Source organism: Aythya marila, assembly GCF_965140915.1.
Source record: "Aythya marila genome assembly, chromosome: 6".
In the NCBI taxonomy this organism is placed as follows: Eukaryota; Metazoa; Chordata; class Aves; order Anseriformes; family Anatidae; genus Aythya; species Aythya marila.
This window is the reverse complement of record NC_139047.1, coordinates 21851502-21870295: the sequence shown is the minus strand read 5'-3', so window position 1 is coordinate 21870295 and position 18794 is coordinate 21851502. Positions and strand designations below refer to the sequence as shown.

Here is an 18794-nt window from a genome sequence, read left to right as displayed (position 1 = left end):
TGTTTCAAAGATACTGCTGGCAGTAGTTGTATTGGTAGATTTGTTTTGGTCTTAAGACCAGTAGTGGCAAAAGCAAGAATTACAAAGTACCGTGGTTTCAGTGACCAGTGTCCAATTTCTTACAAAAGAAGCCTTACCAAAGCAATGATGAACCTGCCTTTATTTGATAAAGTGGCATTGCTGGTTCTGAACTTTCAAGATAGCTGTGTGTTCTGCTGTACTTGTTTAATCGCTGAAGCCACAACTAGTTACAAGTATAAAAACAACCATTTGCCTGGATGCTTGCTAGAGAAAGGTTCCATAAATTTATACGTAAAAATATTGACTTGCTCTCTCCTTTCATACTACCAAAGCCCAAACCAAAAACGTATCTGTCCTGCATCCAAAATTTTAATTAACTTACATTTGGCTAAACACTTTCTAAACTTGTCCCAATTATTTACTTTGAACTTTTTAATTTAATTTAATTTAATTTTATTTTATTTTATTTAAGTTAAAATAAACCAATAAAGCTATTCTGATGCACAGAAGATCCATGGAAAGAAAGGGGGAGTTTATAAAAAATACATGCATAACTTAAAAAAGGATCTCAAACACTAAATATGTTATCTTTTTAAAGAAAGCTTCACAGGCATGCTATTATCAGTGCTGGACTGATAATGCTGGAATGAAGTAGGGAAAAGAAGGCAAAGAGAATTTAGGAAAAACAGAACAGGATAATTTAAAAAAAAGAAAAGTAATTGAATCTTTGAGACTGGTGAGATATTTCACGAAACAATATACACTGTAAATAATTTTCTTGGAATTTAACTTTGCCAGTGTATACCACAGGGATATGATTTAAATTATGCTTATTCTGTAGACTCAAGATTTTTATCCAGATTAAAATAAATCCCAAATCCTGTTTATCCAGTCCATGCATAATTATGTGGAACTGTTTTTTATCAAAATACATTATGCAATGAAACATAATCAAAGAGATGTAGAAATGAAGTGGAGGGGAACAAATGTACAAATAAGCAATGTTCTCAGGATATTTCAACAGCAAATTTTTAAAGCTACTTTTAAGTTTAACCATTTCAAATAAAAAAAATATATTATCTTCTGATTTTCAGTGTAAAGTGTAGGACTTTGTTTAAGAAAACACGGCTATGTAGTCTTAATACAGTATTATTCCTGAATTTATATTTTTTCCACATTTCCTGATTTCTTATGTATACTACTGATGACAATTAAAAGCATCTTTTGAAACATGGTTTCTAGTATTATTTTCATATATATATGTGTATGTGTATACATGGTCTGTACATATATATATATAGTAAGTTATTCATGCATTTCATATTTCAAAGGAGAAAGAGGATTGAGTTTTCTAATTTTACTCAATTTTCAGTAATGAAATGAAATGAAAGATTGGATCAAATTCTGCCTTCAGATATTTGTAAAAAACTCCTAGTAAATATCAACAGGAGTCAAACACATTTGTCTGAGGGCAGTATTAGCCCTTTGGTGTGTAAATGCAAATATTTCATGCAAAATTAGGTTCTCAATACCACATGCAAGTCCATTCATATGCACATGGCTTATAGCCAAGAAAACTTCATTGATGCTTGTGCTAACATGCATATATGGTCAGAACTAAGAGCATTCACACAAAGGATAATGCAGAATGATCAGCATGGCAACTTTGTCAGTGACATTCCTCCAGAGCAACTATCTAATGCAAACCAATATGCACATGACCTTTTTTGGGCAGAAAAGCATGATTTGAGTTGTGGGGTAAAACAGTGATTAATAAATGTGGTTAGATTAGCATTTCTTAATTCCTAATTTTAGTAGCCATTTTGCCCCACATCTGATTCCACTTGGATTATATCCCTTCGCTAACTACCCCTTCATCATGCAAAAAAATAAAATAAAATAAAATAAAATTAGAAAGCATTGAACAAGCTCTAAACCCAACAGATAACATGGATATTCTCCACACTTTATACTGGAATTAAATTTGATATAAATACCTCCTGCTCTTACCAGTGGGTGGTGTTATTCCATATATTTAGGTATGAAGCAGACAGGAAAGAGATAAATCTTTCATAAGTACAAGGTAAATCAAACAATTGTCATATTATCCTTGCACCAAGTGTAATATATTCAAACTCACATTTTATGAAAATTAAGTGCCATAAAACCTGAGGGTTAGAATTGTGAACTCAGCAAGAGATAAAACATAACAAGATGCTAAACTTGATTTTTTTTTCCACATTTTATTAAAAAAAAAAAAAAAAGCCTCCATACTGCCTCACAATCATATTTCAGAATATGGGCTATTAAATCCATTTAGTTAGTCTTTCACATTAATGACAAATCCAAGACTATTTCCATTACACCAGTTCCTGCATTATGCAAAGTTTAACCTGACAACATCCAGTTTTAGTTACTATTTCATGTGAAACAGGTGTTTGTACATCCATTAGTGGTAATGAATTAGTTAAGGCATACATGATTTTGTAATATCTTCAGAAATAATTCAATAAACTACTTTAGGCTTAGGCTGCACCCACCTGCAGCTTAAGGGCCTGATCCTACAAAGTGCTGAGTATCCCATACTCCCATTGCCATCGGAGGGAATTAAGGCCTTTCAGTGCTATGTAGGATGAAGCTACTGTTGCTGCCATTCACTGCAGTAATCCCCAGCAGAGGCTTATACAAATATCCTTATTCTGAGCTGGACATAATATCCCTCTGGGGGGGACACTTGTGGAAGTGGGAGGTGAAGCCCAATATATTTAAGCTCTTGTCTTACTTTTAAGATCTGCTTTACTTAATGGTAACCATAAACTCAGGCTGTCATTGATTCGGCTTTATAAAAGCTTTAAACCAAGACTATAGTTTCTGCTTACAGCAGAAAAGTATACCACTTTAACAGTCTTATTCACAAATGTGTGTATGGATGCCACACGGAAGCTGTTTGAATTTGTCAAAATTTGCAAGGTAGAAGTTAAATTGTCACCAGAATTTATAGAGTTTTATTGGTTTTGCCAACTTTTTGGAGAGCTCTGCAAAGTCCTTTTTAACTCAGAAAAGCTCTGGAAAGTATTCCTCCAGAGACATGGATTCACAGATACTTATGATGCTCAGTTCTCTCAGTGTCTTCTAAACTCAGTCAACTTTTCAGAAAAATAGCTGCTATCTTCAGAAAACAAACTAGAAATACAGATGCTTACTTTTGCTCATTAGAAAATTGTTATTGTTTTTTAGCTGGCCAAATATTTCTACATAAGGAGCATTTGCAGGTTTTTTAATCAATCCCTTTTTTAATCAATCCCTAAAATCAGACCTCAGGAACAGAAAGTCTTGTACCTTGCCATTTCCTAGAAATGAGGTTCTGTGGATTCCTGAATGATTAGTAGTATTGTGTTGACTTTCAGTACAAAATTACGTGGTTATGAATACAAGCAAGCTACTGTTTGGAGTGTTTGGATGATCAGAGTATTTCTCTCGAAAAGAGCAGTTGACCCATCTGCCTGATCCTTTCTTCCATCCACCGCCAATTTACCTGACGTAAATTACATGGTAGGATTTTGTAAAGGTGTTGATGGCTGCGGGCTTTCTACAAGGGTAATGCTGTAGATACCAATAAAGGTATTCTTGTTTTATACTGGTAGTGGAAAATCAGACCAAAGAACAAACAAATTTCTGAATCACCTATGTATGCAGCAAGACCACTTTTTTTTTTCTTTTTCCTTATCTTAAGGTTATAATAGTCCATTGCAATTCTCATTTTCCTATGCACTATAAGAGTTCAGATTTCTGCTATAGCTTGTAATAATCTAAGCACCTAAATGTTTTAATGCCAACTTTGAAATGGCTTGATTTTCAATAATTGCTATATATACATCTTCTAAAACTCATACTGTTAAAGTTATAAATAATGAAGACTCACGATCACTTTCTAAATTCACATCCATTTATCGGCACCCATGCCTGAAAACCAGAAAAACATACCATGTTCATGTCAATGCCATTGGTGTACGTCCACGCATGCTGGAAGTATTCCTCAAGTCGCTGCCGCAGAGGATTAGGGATTTGATGAAAGCGTATAAACTCCTTTACTCTCAGCATCTGCATGTGATACCGTGCAGTTCCCGAATAGAGTCTTTGGATTATTGCAGATACGTTTCCAAAAATACTAGCATACATTAATGCTGGATTAAATAGAAACAAAATGTGCTTAAGTTCTATCATTGGGTTTTGCAGGTGATGCAACAGTGTACAATAGTGAACGTTGTAGACAGAACAGCTCAGGGAAGACTAGTAACACTTTCAGATGTGGATTTGAATTACTTGAAGCTTTTTATTTATTTGATTATATCAGAACCAACTCTGCAGAAGAAGCTTAAATATTAAATAGTAATCAAGATGGCAATATTTTTCTTTTGAGATTTGTAGCCTTGAATTTATTGTTGTAAGTTAGGTTCATCTGATTTTACAGTCTTTGGTAGAGGTAAGAATTAGAAATTAAAGCTAAGTACAAAGTTAAGAACAAAGGGCAGAAGTAAGAAAGTACACATAAATTTATATCTCCAGGTTTAAAAAGAATATTTAAAAACAGTCAGTTAGTTAGATACATGCTCATAGACCTCAAAAAAATGTAGCTTTTTTCTAATAACTGCTTTAAGTTGGTTCAGCACAATCTAAGAAACATTGATACCTCAGGCTTCCTGACACTGCATGAGTCATCACAACATATTTTCACATATAACAGTTGCTTTCCTTAGGAGTTTGCCTCTCCAGCTGCATGCTTATAATTTTACTAGCTTAGACTTCATTAAGTTATTTGCTCAACACCACGAAATAATAATAACAATAATAATAGTAATAATAATAAACTACTTACAGCCAATCAACATAACACAGATGGAGAAGATTTTCTCTGAGTTGGTGTTTGGAGATACATTTCCAAATCCTACACTTGTCAGACTGCTGAATGTAAAATAAAGTGCTGTAACATATTTGTCCTTGATGGATGGTCCAGAGCTTGCATCACTCTTATTGTAATGCTTTCCTAATTGTTCTCCTAAAGAATCCAACCAGCCAATCTTATGTGCCAGGTAAGGTCTTTCTACATTTCCAATGGCATACCAAATGCAAGCAAGCCAGTGTGCAATTAGTGCAAATATGCACATAAGGAGCATCAGAACTGCAGCACCATATTCTGAATATCTGTCCAATTTCCGTGCTACCCTCACCAAACGCAGCAGTCTTGCTGTCTTCAGAAGACCTATTAATGTTGTTGTCTGTAAAAAAAGATATAAATTGAAAAAGATTTTCCCTGTGAGCAAACATACAATTAGTTGGCATGAATAAACCAGTGCAAATTCCATTATTTCTGGGGAACAGACAAAAACAGTAGAGTAACCCTTTTCAATGTCATCTTGATTGCATTTTCTTGCAAATTCATTGCATTTTCTATCAAATTCATTATAAAAACAGTGAAGGAAACAAGAACACTAGGTGTGTGACAATTTGATACTAACTTGGAGACTTCTTACAATGCTCTGCCATACATGTTCTAGAAGAGAAGAGGAATAGAGAAGAAATGACCCCAAAAGAATAGATATCTTATTCTGCAAATATTGTTTCTGTCTGTAATGCTCAGAACACTGTATTCAGGCAAAAAAAGGATGAGCCATTATGCAAAGAAAATCATGGAAAGGTTACTGTTGCCACACTCCAGGTTAATGTTCTCTACATCCTTCATTCTGCAACTTGCAGGTGTAGTGGTAGAGGTCAATAATAAAAGTACTACACCTTTTAAAAAAAATATGGGTCAGATATAGGACAGGAATATTTTCCAAGCATTTAAATGCTGATCAGCATCATGATTGATTACAGTCCATTTGGGGTTCTGAACTTTCTAAAGAAATCTAATGCTTAGTAAGGTAAATTCACAATTTTCAAATCAATCTGTGAAACTTTGCAATACTTCTAAATTCCTTGTAAAAGACATTGACAACATTGTAAATTATAACTACTGTATTTCAAAAATAACCTTACCATTTTCTTACCATTAAATCTAAGCATATATTAAAGTACAGTAAGAGTCAAGATACATTTAAAATATTTTTACTTCCTTTTTTAATGTGCATGTATATTAAGTGCAATGTAATATACATGTCTGTATTTTTTGAGTAAATGAGCAAGAGGATAATATACAGTAAAACTGGGTAACACTCTGGTTAACCTAACATCACAAAGAATAATTTCATAGGGAATTTCTATGAAGAAGGCTGTTTTATTGATTGTGACCTCAATAGACAGGTACACCACATATCCTTCAAAAACCTATGCCTAAGTTGAGCTTCAGCATGTGAATATTATCATTAGGTACTTTTTTTGTAAGGTAGGTCAGGCTTTAATATTTATGATCCCTTAATGTCTAGAGTAAACTTTTAAAAAGATAATATTTGTCCTAGTGAGGCTGTTGAAACCATTCTATTACAGATGTAATTATATCTTTACACTATGCAAGATGCAACATTTTCTTACAGCATCCCTTAAAAAGATCTGTAGGTAGATTGTGAATCCCAAACAAGTCAACAATTATGTTAAGACAACATTCTTAAGATAAGACTTGCTAATATTATGTAGCCTCAATTTCAGCTGCCTGCTTAGATACTGCACCCGTGTGAGATCTGGTGTATGCCAGAGGTGTATAACACAAGCAAACTCCAGGTCTTCAGGGTGAAATCAGCACTGAAGGGAACCAGATATGTTTTAAACTATCAAGAAACCAATCGTGAGTTTGTGCTTCCTTTAACTCAGCAGAAACTCTGAAATACTGCTGACAGTAGAGGTGGTAAGCATGATCCACAGTTTTTGGTGTGCTTTTATATGCTGTCCGCTTCTCAGTGTGGATGTAGAGTTCACAAAGTACAGTCTGCCTCTGATGTGTCATTTGCACAGGGACAGACGTACTTGGTGTCAGAACTATGCCTCATGCAGCTTATTTTCCTTGGTGTGTTGGGAATACTTCACTTAGCACGGCACACAAGGAGGCAGAAGTCCCACTCTGTCTGCTTTACCCATTCAGTTCCAGCAATTAACATCTGTAAATAGCAACCTGATTGATGATTCTCTGTTCTCTGAATTGCTTGCTGCCCTGTTTTCATCATACCTGGCTTTATCACTTGAACAAGTTCAAGGGTTGCTGGATACCCAGCATCAGGATTTTTTTTTTTTTAATTATTATTATTATTATTATTATTTTCAGTAGCAACATTTACTGTAGGCTGGAAGTATATAAGAATTTCATAACTACTGAAACTGTGAATATGGAATGCTAAAAGATGGAAAAAGGTTCATTTCCCCCTGGTATAATATATTCAGTGCAAACAGCATTCCATTTACCTAATGCACTTAACTGTATATACAAAATGGAATTCACTAAGACCACAGAATATGTTTAAGTGCTTTCAGAATCTAAAACCCCTACAGACATTGAAGAAGTTTTTTCTTTATTGGTAAGATTTATTACCAAGATGAAGATTTTAGGGTAATATCAATTTTAAATAGATTCTGTGGAAAGATACGTTGTAGATTCTCAAATTTACTTATTCACCACAAGTAAACCAAATTGTTGAGAAAAGTAAAAAAGAGCAGCGCTCTTTTATGTTATGTTTACATATCCCATTCTGCTAACCTATTTTTTTTTTTTTTAATCAATATAGGCAACTTAATTTTGATATTTTTGTCCTGTTTGGTTATTGCACTACCTGTCCTTTCAAAACACTTTTTTTTTTTTTTTTTTTTTTTGATATTTTCCAGCTACAGTACAGAATGGAGACCTGGATTAGAAGTGTATATATGTATATAGCAGTAATTCTCTATAACGATTTTCATTCCAGTTACAACTGCAGCTCTTCCATATAAATGTTCCCCAAAAGAGTATAACACTTTTTAATTTTAATTTTTTATTTTTTAAAAGGAATGAAAAATAACTGATAATTTCAGAAGGGTGTGAAAATATATAATCTTTATCTTTTTATTGTGCAGCGAGAAAATAACACAACTTCTTTAAGAAGACACACAAAGTAATAACTGTTTCAGCAATGGCTTGAAAGCAAAATTGTCCTAAATGAAAGAATCCTTATCCACATGTGTTCCTCCAGACGATCATCTTTGTGCCATATTTTGTTCTTAATAACTTTGTTAAGAACAATACTTTAAATTGCAGACTCTGTATAGACTTACAGTAAAGACAGTAAAGATTTTGACCCTATAATTGAACGTATTCATAGTGCAGACACTATAAATATGCAAACAGAACACCTCCCAGTAAAAGAGACATGATGTGCCTGAGGAACTGCTCCTCATTTTTCAAATGTTAATAATTTATAAATAGATATTTTTCCCCTAGTGTAAATTTTTTTTTTTTTACTCTAGTAATAGTACAAAAAATAAAAAATAAAAGCCATATATCATGTCTACAATGGTTCTTTGACATCTACATGGTTCTTTGCATGAGTTAAATAACAGCATAGAAGACATTTCATGTGATCATAGAATATCCTGATTTGGAAGAGACTTACAAGGATCATTGAGTGCAGCTCCTTGCCCTACACAGGACCACCCAAAAATCAGGCCCCATGTCTGAGAGTGTTGTCCAAACATTTTCTGAACTCCATCAGGCTCATTGCTGTGACCGCTTTCTTGGGGAGCCTGTTCCAGTGCCTGAACACTTTCTTGGTGAAGAACCTTTCCCTAGGAGGAACCCTAGCCTGAACCTCCTCTCTGCAAAAAGTCATTTACAATTGGTGACTTTCTCACTGATGGAGAAATCCTTACTTTTGCTCTAGATTTTTTTTTCTTTCTTTATAACATCCATTATCATTAATGCATGTATCTTTAATGCCCTCTCTTATTTGTCTCTTTTTTCAACCAAATAACCCACTGATGTGTACAAGTAGCTCAAACTGTCTCTTCCAATGTACACTTGCTTACATGGTATTTCATCTGCCAGGGTTCTTTCCATCTTCCTGGTATTATAAGGTCCTCAGTTTCTCAATATTTTCTTGCACCTAAAATTTTTTGGTAAAACAATTACCATCATTCTACCCTTCTTGCAGACTGCAAATAAATCTATGAAGCATGAGTAGTATAGTATCAAGTACAGTTAACTCTTTTCTCTCCGATACAAATCCCTAACACATTCCAGAATTTAGCTTTTCATTTTGTGTGATGGGGGAAGGAGATATTAAAGATTGGTGGTGCTGCAGTTAGGACTCTCAGGTTCAGTCTCCAATTCTAGGACTGCTGGACTTTTCTTTTTGTTTTGCTTTATCAGATACACTATATAAGTGAAGACGTCAAAACTTAGAGAGGAACGTTTGATTTATATGTCTCCCTTTCATCCAAACCCCACCTATTTTCTTGTTCTATTGCTACCAATAGAAGACACTTTCACCCTTACATTTTGTGAGTATACTGGATATACCAATATATATCAATGTATTCAATGTATTTATTTTTATGTCCTAAGGCAGCAGTTTTCCTGTTGATGCATTTAGTTGTAAAATAGTTTTAATCACTATTATTTGTACAAACAGAAAAAAGTGAAAACCTACATAGTTGTTTTTTTTTTCTTTTTTCTTTTTTTTTTTCATATTTCAGCTGTGTGTTATATCTGACCTCAAATAAACAAAAAATATGAAAATTATGTTGCTGAAACCATTACCATCATTTGTCAGTATGTTTTAATGCATTAAGTTCTAGATGAAAGGGAAGAAATTCTGGTTTTCTATTTTTTTTCTTTATCTGTTTTTCTCTGAGATGACCAGTGTAATTAAAAATAAACTACCAAAAGACTATAAAGCAAAAAGTCTATGTATCCATTATTTTATCTTCATAAATATCAGGAATGTCACTTAATATTTAAAACACGCACACACAAAAGGCAGTAGTTTATTACTAGCCATAATACTTTTAAGAGTCTTTTAAAACAGAAAGTTCATTTTAAATTCTATTAATTCTCACTTTAGAAATTGGAAAGTTAACTGTTTTGCTCTGTTGCTTTCCTATGGCTGACAAAGTATAGCTCAAATGGAAGCATTCAGATAGTGCCGCATGTGGTATTTGGATTATTATCTCCTGCCCTTTCTAGACTTGGTTTGATATCAAGGTGTTTTAAAGTTGGGTGAGCACACACAGAGCTCTCTTTGGAGCTTATGCTATTTAATAAAAAGACTGTTCAATACAATTGTTCATAGGAGATCTTATTTGAAGAATCTCTAGATAACAAAAAAGAGCTATTTCATAAAAGAGATAACCCTCATGACAGCAAAAAAATCTATTAAATGAAAAAGGCTTCATTCTAACAGTTTTACATTTGCTTCCTCTAAGTAAACTATCAAAAAAGGATTTCTGTGGAAATATTATAGTTAGCAATATAGGAAGCAAAACTGCAGTAAGTAAAGGCTTAGAAAAAGTGATCGACGTATTTAATGCCATGAATGAGAGAGAGAAGTCATTATGGCATGATGAACTGGTCATAATGTGTATAGTTTCATTGCTGATTAGGTAAACAAACTATTTTTTACCAATAGTGAAACTTCAATTAACAGGTTTGGAGAGAATAAATAATTAATTTACTTATATCTGAAATACTGAAAATGTCATTACAGAATCATAGAATCACAGAATTGTAGGGGTTGGAAGGGACCTCGAGAGATCATCGGGTCCAACCCCCCTGCCAAAGCAGGTTCCTTAGAGCAGGCTTCCCAGGTAGGAACTTGGCCCAGATGGGCCTTGAATATCTACAGAGCAGGAGACTCCACAACCTCCCTGGGCAGCCTGTTCCAGTGCTCCATCACCCTCACCATGAAGCTCTTTCTCATGTTGGTGCAGAACTTCCTGTGCTCAATTTTGTGGCCATTGCCCCTTGTCCTGTCCCCACAAATCACTGAAGAGAGATTACTTTGTCCAATAATTTCTGATAATTCCTGGTTTTGATATTTAGCTACTCATCTGTAGAAATGCACCTGTCTTCTACTAATATTTAATATTATCTTATGTTAAAGCTATCCCTTTAGCATCAGTTTAGCACCTGGCACTGTACTGTTAAGGATTTCTGTAGCAGGGGAGGGGTGGTAGGATGATTTTTAGGGTATGATGATGATCCAAAGAGCAGTCCTTCACTGAACTTTGGAATTGATTACCATTGTAATACATGCCGTTTCACACTTCCTATAGCTGAACAGAATTTTTGGCAGTGATGAGTGCTCACTGATCAGAGAGGGAAGCAGACCACTCTTGCAGGGGCACGATATGGTCCAAGTTAGAAGTAATGCCATTGTCAGTATATTTGTCGTTCATGTGCCTGCACTATCAAAAATGCAAAAAAAAAAATCTAAAAGACTGAGATATATCCCAGACAATGAATGCAAAAGGTGAGCAAACAGTTTCTCTTGAATCTCTGAGCTTTTAAGTCACCTTCTGAATACAAAAGTTTTCTTTTCGTAACTGTCAGCATATTCCCTCTGTCCTTTACTTTCTTTTTCTTCTTATTTCATTCTTTTAAAAAACATTATTTTGACTGCATGGTATTTCCTACTTGCGTCTCCAGATTGCTCATTTACCTTAAGTATGTATACTCATGTTCAAATCAACAGGAATATCACAGTTGATTGGAATGTTCTTATTGATTTCCATGACTTCTGAATTAGATAACTTTATAAATACAGGACACAGGAAAACATTTTCATTACAAAATTTTTGAGAAAATGAATTTAAGAAAAGCATGACTGACCCTACTTCTGAATTTGTTTAAGACTGAAAAATCTCAAATGAGAAATAATCTCTCAAGGTGTGTATAGACATGTGCCAATTGTTTTGCATTGACCCTTAACTACTTTCTTAAGTTTATGTATAATTTGTGAGAATAGCTAGTATACACTCAGAATTCAGTTTAGGCTTTTGGGGCAGACGTAAAAAAAAAAAAAATTGCCTTCACAGTAAATGACTTTTATACAAAGGAATTCATTTTCAAATGGAAAAATGTTTTCATATTTTTTATATTATTACACAGACGTATGCAGTCAAAGCTCATGCTAAGAATGCTGATTAATTTGGTGTTTTCACTTTTCTCTCCTCAGTTAAGGAGAGGTACATATGGTCAATAAAACTTTCTGTTTCCTGTAAGTCAATATGTGCAAAACAGTATTTTTAAAAAAATGGATTTCTGTCCTTTGAAAAGAGACAGAATCATATTTTGCTGGGTTTGCTATTTTTTATTTTTATTTTTGAAACTACTTTATTCTATGGATCATGAAAAGAAAAACTGCAATTCTCTACTTGTCAGTTCAGTTTTTATCAAAAAATATGTTATTACTTTAGACCTTCTAAAATTAAATAAAAATTCTTTGGAAGGAGGCAGAACTGGGTCAGGCTTCGAGAATACAGTGCATGTTTTATATATACCTTTGGGCAATTTTGAGATGCATATATTGGGCACTTTGTTAACCCATTCTACAGATAGGGTGAACACATTGGTCATGTGAGCTGTCAGTCTGGCAAGATTAATAATCTTTTCTTTCTTTTGGTAGTCCATATTCTTGATAAAATTGACAACAGCCAAATCTTTTTGTTAACTGGCAATGACTAGCGTACTTTGCACTTCAACTACACTGTTCTACACTGAGTAAAGATCTGATCTAAAGATTTTGAACAGAGGTAATTTATTTTAGTACTTAAATGCCAACACAATACTTATGCATTATGGGCAATTTTTACAAAATTAGCAGCAAGTCAAAGGAACAAAAGTTCTAAAATAAAAATATTTAAACAAATCCTTTATACTTGTTATATATGTCATTATTTGTAACGGTAGTATCAAATTTGGTATAATAGAACAACAGAAATGGAATTGTTCAACTTTTCTCCTGCCAATGAAAGGCATTGACAAGACAATATTCTTTGACATATACAATATTCTACATTATTCTACTAAGGAGGATTTAATTTTAGCTTTAATTTAAAAGATGGAACTACTAAAAAGCTTATTAATTGAGTAGCAAAAAATATATTTGGATACACAGATTACTGCACTAATATCAAAACTTAAGATTTAAGATTTCTCATTTATTTAAGCTTACCTCTTCAGAGCCAGAGCCAAAAATCAGCAGGTCAAAAGGTATTGCAGCAACCATGTCAATTAGGAACCAGCCTTTGAAGTAGTGAATTGCTATTTTTGCTGGGTCACTTACCACTTCTTCATTCTGGTTTACATATGTTGTTCTGAAGTTGATTAGAATGTCAATGATAAACATAATATCCACAATTAAGTCTACAACATTCAGTGGGCTGCAAGAATATCCACACTCTCTTCTCTTCCGTTCCTCGCTATCATTCAGAAGGAAGGCAGCTGAGTAAGGGGTGAAGATGGCAGTATATATTACCAGCAGCAAAATGAGCCAGTCCCAGACAGCTTTAAAAGGACTGTAGTGCAATATAGTAAACTTGTTGATGCGAGGTGTCTGGAGTTTATATTCTGGTAGAACATCAGCCCCTAAGGATAGAACCTAGAAAAAGAAATATAGCATGTCAACAATCAGGACAGTGTACCTATTCCCACTTTCAGTAAACTTGGCAAATACAGTGACAAACTTAAAAGGCATTAAACTTAAATTCCTTGGTGTTTTGGTAGACTGAACTTCTGTGGAATTCATCATCTCTGCCAGGCTCAATAAATTCATTGAGAATTTTACACAGTAGATTGATTTTTGTTCCCTGTACCACCCACTAAGTGCCATATCTGGGCCATATCTTCATAATTATACACATCATCAAATTCCTTCATCTACCACATGATAACCTTGCCAGTCTGTTCATGGCCAGTGAGAGACTTTTCTTGCTGTGATGTAGTGTTTTTCTCTCAAAGCAAACCTACTATCATTAGCTTAAATACACTCCAAAAGAGTCTGCACACATTACAAAATGCTTATGCAACCAGAAATCAAGCAGTTGGAGAAAGACCTGTTAGTATACTTGACAGCTATCTCCACTTTGAGTTTTGTGGTGTGAAAAACTTTCAAGCATGGACAAATTTTATTCAGGCTACAGTTAGCATAGCTAATGGTGTGACAAAGAGGGGTTCCACAGAAGTACTGCCTTTTGCTTCACTTGAACTTTCAACATCAATGACTAAAGTTTTTATCATTCCTTTACAAGTGTGGATTTGTTATTTGTTGGTGTTTTTTAAGTACTATTTCAATTTTATTTGGAAGAGATTATGTTTGTATACACTGCTTGATTTGCTGGATTTGTAAGTTGAAACGTTTATTTTGTTGCAAAGAACAAGTATAGTGTGGGCATCAGATAAAGTGAAATTCTTCTTGCTGCTCCTCCAGTCTGACTTAACTGACATGATGGAATAAAACCTTTAAGAACAAAAAGTTAAATTACATTTTTGCCTCTGCTTAATGCTTGGACTAGTTATAGAGACCATCAGCAATGATGCTAATTATTGCCTTCTGTGCTGCAAATGCTTTCCAAATCCTATGAGACTCAGATCGTCACTTAATTTTACACAGACCCATGAACAAACATTACATGGTGACAACCTTCAGTTACTTCCCAGTTGGTCAAGTGACATATTCAAGAAATCTTATGCTAATTTTCCACCAGTTACTTCTACTTATTCCTTTTCCCCTGCTAATTAAAAATAATGTAGTTTAGAAAATCAGACCTTTAAAAAGTAACTAAAATGAGTAACTATGCTGAAATGAAATTATGACTGGAAGGAGAAATACCTTGTCAGCAATGTTTTCTGCTTTTATTTTTTATTTAGTAAGTAAGTTTTTATTTTTTATATTATTAAGTAGTTCAGGATTAGAGATTTCTGTTTGTACAAAATTGAGGAATTTCATGCTTCTTGAACATAATCTTGTAAGGTTATAAGGGTCAACACACTTCTTTCTGTTTAGCTTTCTAACTGCAAGTGTTGTATAAACCTTAGATCCTATCCTTGGTAATCCAAGTTGCACTTTTTATTCAATGAAGTTCTACTCTGAAAATGTTGTGAGAACACCAGGGCTAATAACCACTCTTGTCCTTTTAGTTTGTGAAAAAAGAAACAATTAAACCATCCAGAAGATTATATGGTACCTTCAAGCAGCCATTAAGTGCCATGCTGAGGTGATGGTAGAGGCTGTTAATCTATTTTTTATATTCCAACTGGGTCTTGCATTTAACAAAATGCAAAATGCCAGTTTTTTTTTTTGTTTTTTTTTTTTTAAATGCATTAAACACACTAGCTGACAGCAACCTGAAGCAGAGACATTACTAAATCTCTTAAGCATTCTTAATATTTTCAGACCCCCACCATTCTAGTCTAGTTGACTAGAATGTTTTCCTAGTATTTGAGGGTGGAATATGTGGCAAGGCAACTGGTATTTATGAAATTTGTATTCTTCTGCTGGATTTTTAAATAATGAATGAAATGGATTACACAACATGAAAAATAAAGTTTATTTCACATGTTTCTTGTAGTCATTTGAAATTTCCAGCCAGTGTGCTTCATTTCAGAGCAACATATAATGTAAATTGAACTTACTCCCCTGAAACCTGGCTTGTACTTTCAGTTAAATTACATTTATTTTTAGTTTGGTTTAGACTGAGGTAGGTGAAACAGAAAAAATATTCAGGTAAAATAAGAGAACTGCAGTATAAAAGTGATCAGGAAAAAATGGATCCAACTTTTCCATTCTGGTTTCTTAGACACACTACAGGAGAGACTGACTGGTTATGAGTTTCATATTGATAATACAATATAGAACTTTACATTTCTACATTGCTTACTCTCATGCAATGGGAATTAAAGACAAACACCCATTATGTAATTATTCCTGTTTGCTGGATCACGAGAAAGAAGATGGGATGTAGTTTCTCAAATAAAAAATCACAGTTACACATAAAAAAGGAGTACATTATTGGTTTTCTTGTTGGTAATTTCAATAGAGACTGATTGAACATGAGATGAATTTATCTTTTTGCTGTTGTGTGACATCTTTGCAAGGATCAGACACTAGTGTTAACTAGTCTGTATTTACTTTGGCCAGATGGAAGACTAGTGTACTTAAAGTTGTTTTATTAACTTTTCTCTTCTGGACAGTGAAACTCTTTTCACAGGTTGGATTGTAATACTGTAATAAGATAATACTGTAATAATGGCTTAGGGACTGAAATGTTTTTAAGAATAATGAGCAGCACTGGGACATCCAGCATGTAATCAAGCCCCAAGTACTGTAGTGTCAAAAGGTCTCTGAACCTTGGGACATCATGTGATGTAAAGCCAAGCTTCCTGGCAAAGAGAAGACTGCAACACTATTGTAAGTAGCAAAAGTCATACTAGCAATAATGGTATTTCTTTTTTAAAAAATTAGGGGTATTCAACCTTGATGAAACACCATTGCACACTTGTTTTATCTGGAGCAAACAGGAATGCATTTATAACTGCTGTTTTACATCTTTTCCGTTGCATTCCTGTTTATTACAATTAAAACAATGCTGCAGCAAGCTAGAAGACTTCATTCAAAAAGATTTTTTGATTCCAGAATCTTGCTTCAGGTATTTCACACAGATAGGGCTGGTGAACATCTTTTACTCTTTTTAGGTTCATGTATTCATTTTTTAAGATCACAAGTTCAAGATGGCACTTACAAAGAACGGCTGCAACCTGTGGATTTGTATTTCAGGTCCCATAAATTATGTATGGAGTGAGGTCGAAATAACTGTCATAAATTCACATTTTTAGACAGATTTATCATTCTGGTAATTTGTTTGGTAATTTTTTAGTAATTTTAGTTTGGTAATTTTTAGTTTCTCCTTGATAACAGTGGTTCATTGGAATTGAAAAGAAAAGACATTTAGGAATAATGGGATTTTACTAATGGATGCTGTTCTGTTAATCAGAAGCAAAAGAAGGGGATGCACCACAATTACTACCAGGTGACAATTAATTAAAAAAAATTAAAAAATCCATTCCACCTCAAGTAGTGTGGATCCAGTTTAAACATCATCATGCTGCTTGTGATCACCTTTTTTTGACAGTTCTAATATTTTTCCCCTCAAGAAAACTTCCCTGGTACTGGGGAACAACATTGTGCTGTGTTCAAAAGACTCTGTTTTGCATCGTGTTTCTTGGTGAAGTGTTAGGGAGCCTAACTGGGATGATGTGCAGTATATCACACTGGCCATAAGCTTCACTGGATAACTTGTTTACTCTTGTTATAGGTTCTGCAACGCCACATGCAGCAACAGCATTTGACACTTCTAAGAGAAATACTAAGATTCTTCAATTTTCTTTATAAAAGAGAATATATAGGCAAAACATCAGTCAAGACGTTGGATGATTGGGAATTATACTCTAGTCTCTGCTACCGAGTTTGTAAGTGATCTTAGGCAAACTGACATTTAACCTCTCTGACATCAGACTTTTTTTTTTTTTTTTTTTTTTTTTGTTACAACTCAATGGGGGCACTTTTCCATTTTTTATTTTCTGTGTGAAAACACTTTATTTTTGTTATCTGTTATGCAAACTGCACAGTTTCAAGGGACTCTGAGAGGCCCATATCACTATGTGGCACATGTATATTCGTAAGAGAATTATGTTCTGAGGCTTTTCAATCTAAATTTATTAAAGAATGCAAATATAGACAGTCAAAACCAAAGAACTAGAAACACAAAGAAGCATAATACAGATTTAATAAATCATAACAGAAAAAATAAATGATGAGCCATCTGTTATGAATACCACCATGAACTGTTAAAGAAATACTTCTGCCAAACTACTGCACAGATTTTCAATAGGGTTGTCCAGCTATTATTTAGTGCTGCCTGTGAGGATGGACCATGCTGGACCATGACTTTCCGAGTAATTGTAGATTTCTATAAAGCCCATGAACATGGAAGCCAAAAAGCATGCCTGATGCTTTTGAGGAGCACTGAACTCACTTTGTGGACATATTATGATTGCATGGACAAGATGTTATGTTCAACTTATTCAGAAAGCGTTGGACCTTTAGCATTTTTGCTAAGAAGTCATGCAATATTTGTGCTGTGTATTTCCAAACATACAGCAGATATATGATTACAGTACACTTGCACAAACAATGCAAAGCACGTTTGCAGTCCAGGTAAGACTTTACATCGTAGATGGAACTAATACACATTTAGGAAATTTGAACAGAGAGAGCAATGTTTCCAGGTGGCAAAATATGAGGGAGAAACAAGGCACATACAGGGGATAAAACAAAAACAAACAAACAAACAAACAGAAAACAGCATTCGTAATGCATACAGAATGCTTCTATTCAAAAGGTCAATGTGGGAATTTAATGAGTGCAAAGCTTAATACATTAGCTTTTTGGAAAGACACTTTCCTATGTCTCATGACAAAGTGTGTCTCATATGAACTGTATATTATGTAGATTTGTTCAATACTACATACTGTTATGTCACTATTGCTTTTGTCACAAAGTAAAGCTTGTACTAAAAAAGTTAATTCTTACATAGCATTTCTCACTTTAACAGAATTTCATAAACATTTAATAAAGCTCAGAATATAAATAAAGCCCTACATTACTTGAGGGCTAATCCAAAAGCTATTTGGATTACATATTTTCAGCTGTTTTCAACTATAAACAAGTTTAGTGCTGGTGACTAGGAAATCAAATAGCATCTCCTAAATTAAAGTAGAGTGAAGTTACTATTCATGTTTATTCTCTGATGCAGCTCAT

At 34.0% G+C, this 18794-nt stretch overlaps 1 protein-coding gene across 5 annotated transcripts in view; it reads right to left on the bottom strand.

The window, feature by feature from the left end:
• Window positions 1-18794, bottom strand: part of KCNH7 (potassium voltage-gated channel subfamily H member 7) — a 220385-nt gene that overhangs the window by 37380 nt on the left and 164211 nt on the right. For all 5 annotated transcript variants that reach the window (XM_082763780.1, XM_082763781.1, XM_082763782.1 and 2 more), the window contains 3 exons: window positions 13152-13577; window positions 4898-5297; window positions 4006-4205 (listed from right to left, as the gene is read on the bottom strand). In XM_082763780.1, the coding sequence (XP_082619906.1) occupies window positions 4006-4205; window positions 4898-5297; window positions 13152-13577 (1026 nt within the window). The remainder of the gene's footprint in view (window positions 1-4005; window positions 4206-4897; window positions 5298-13151; window positions 13578-18794) is intronic.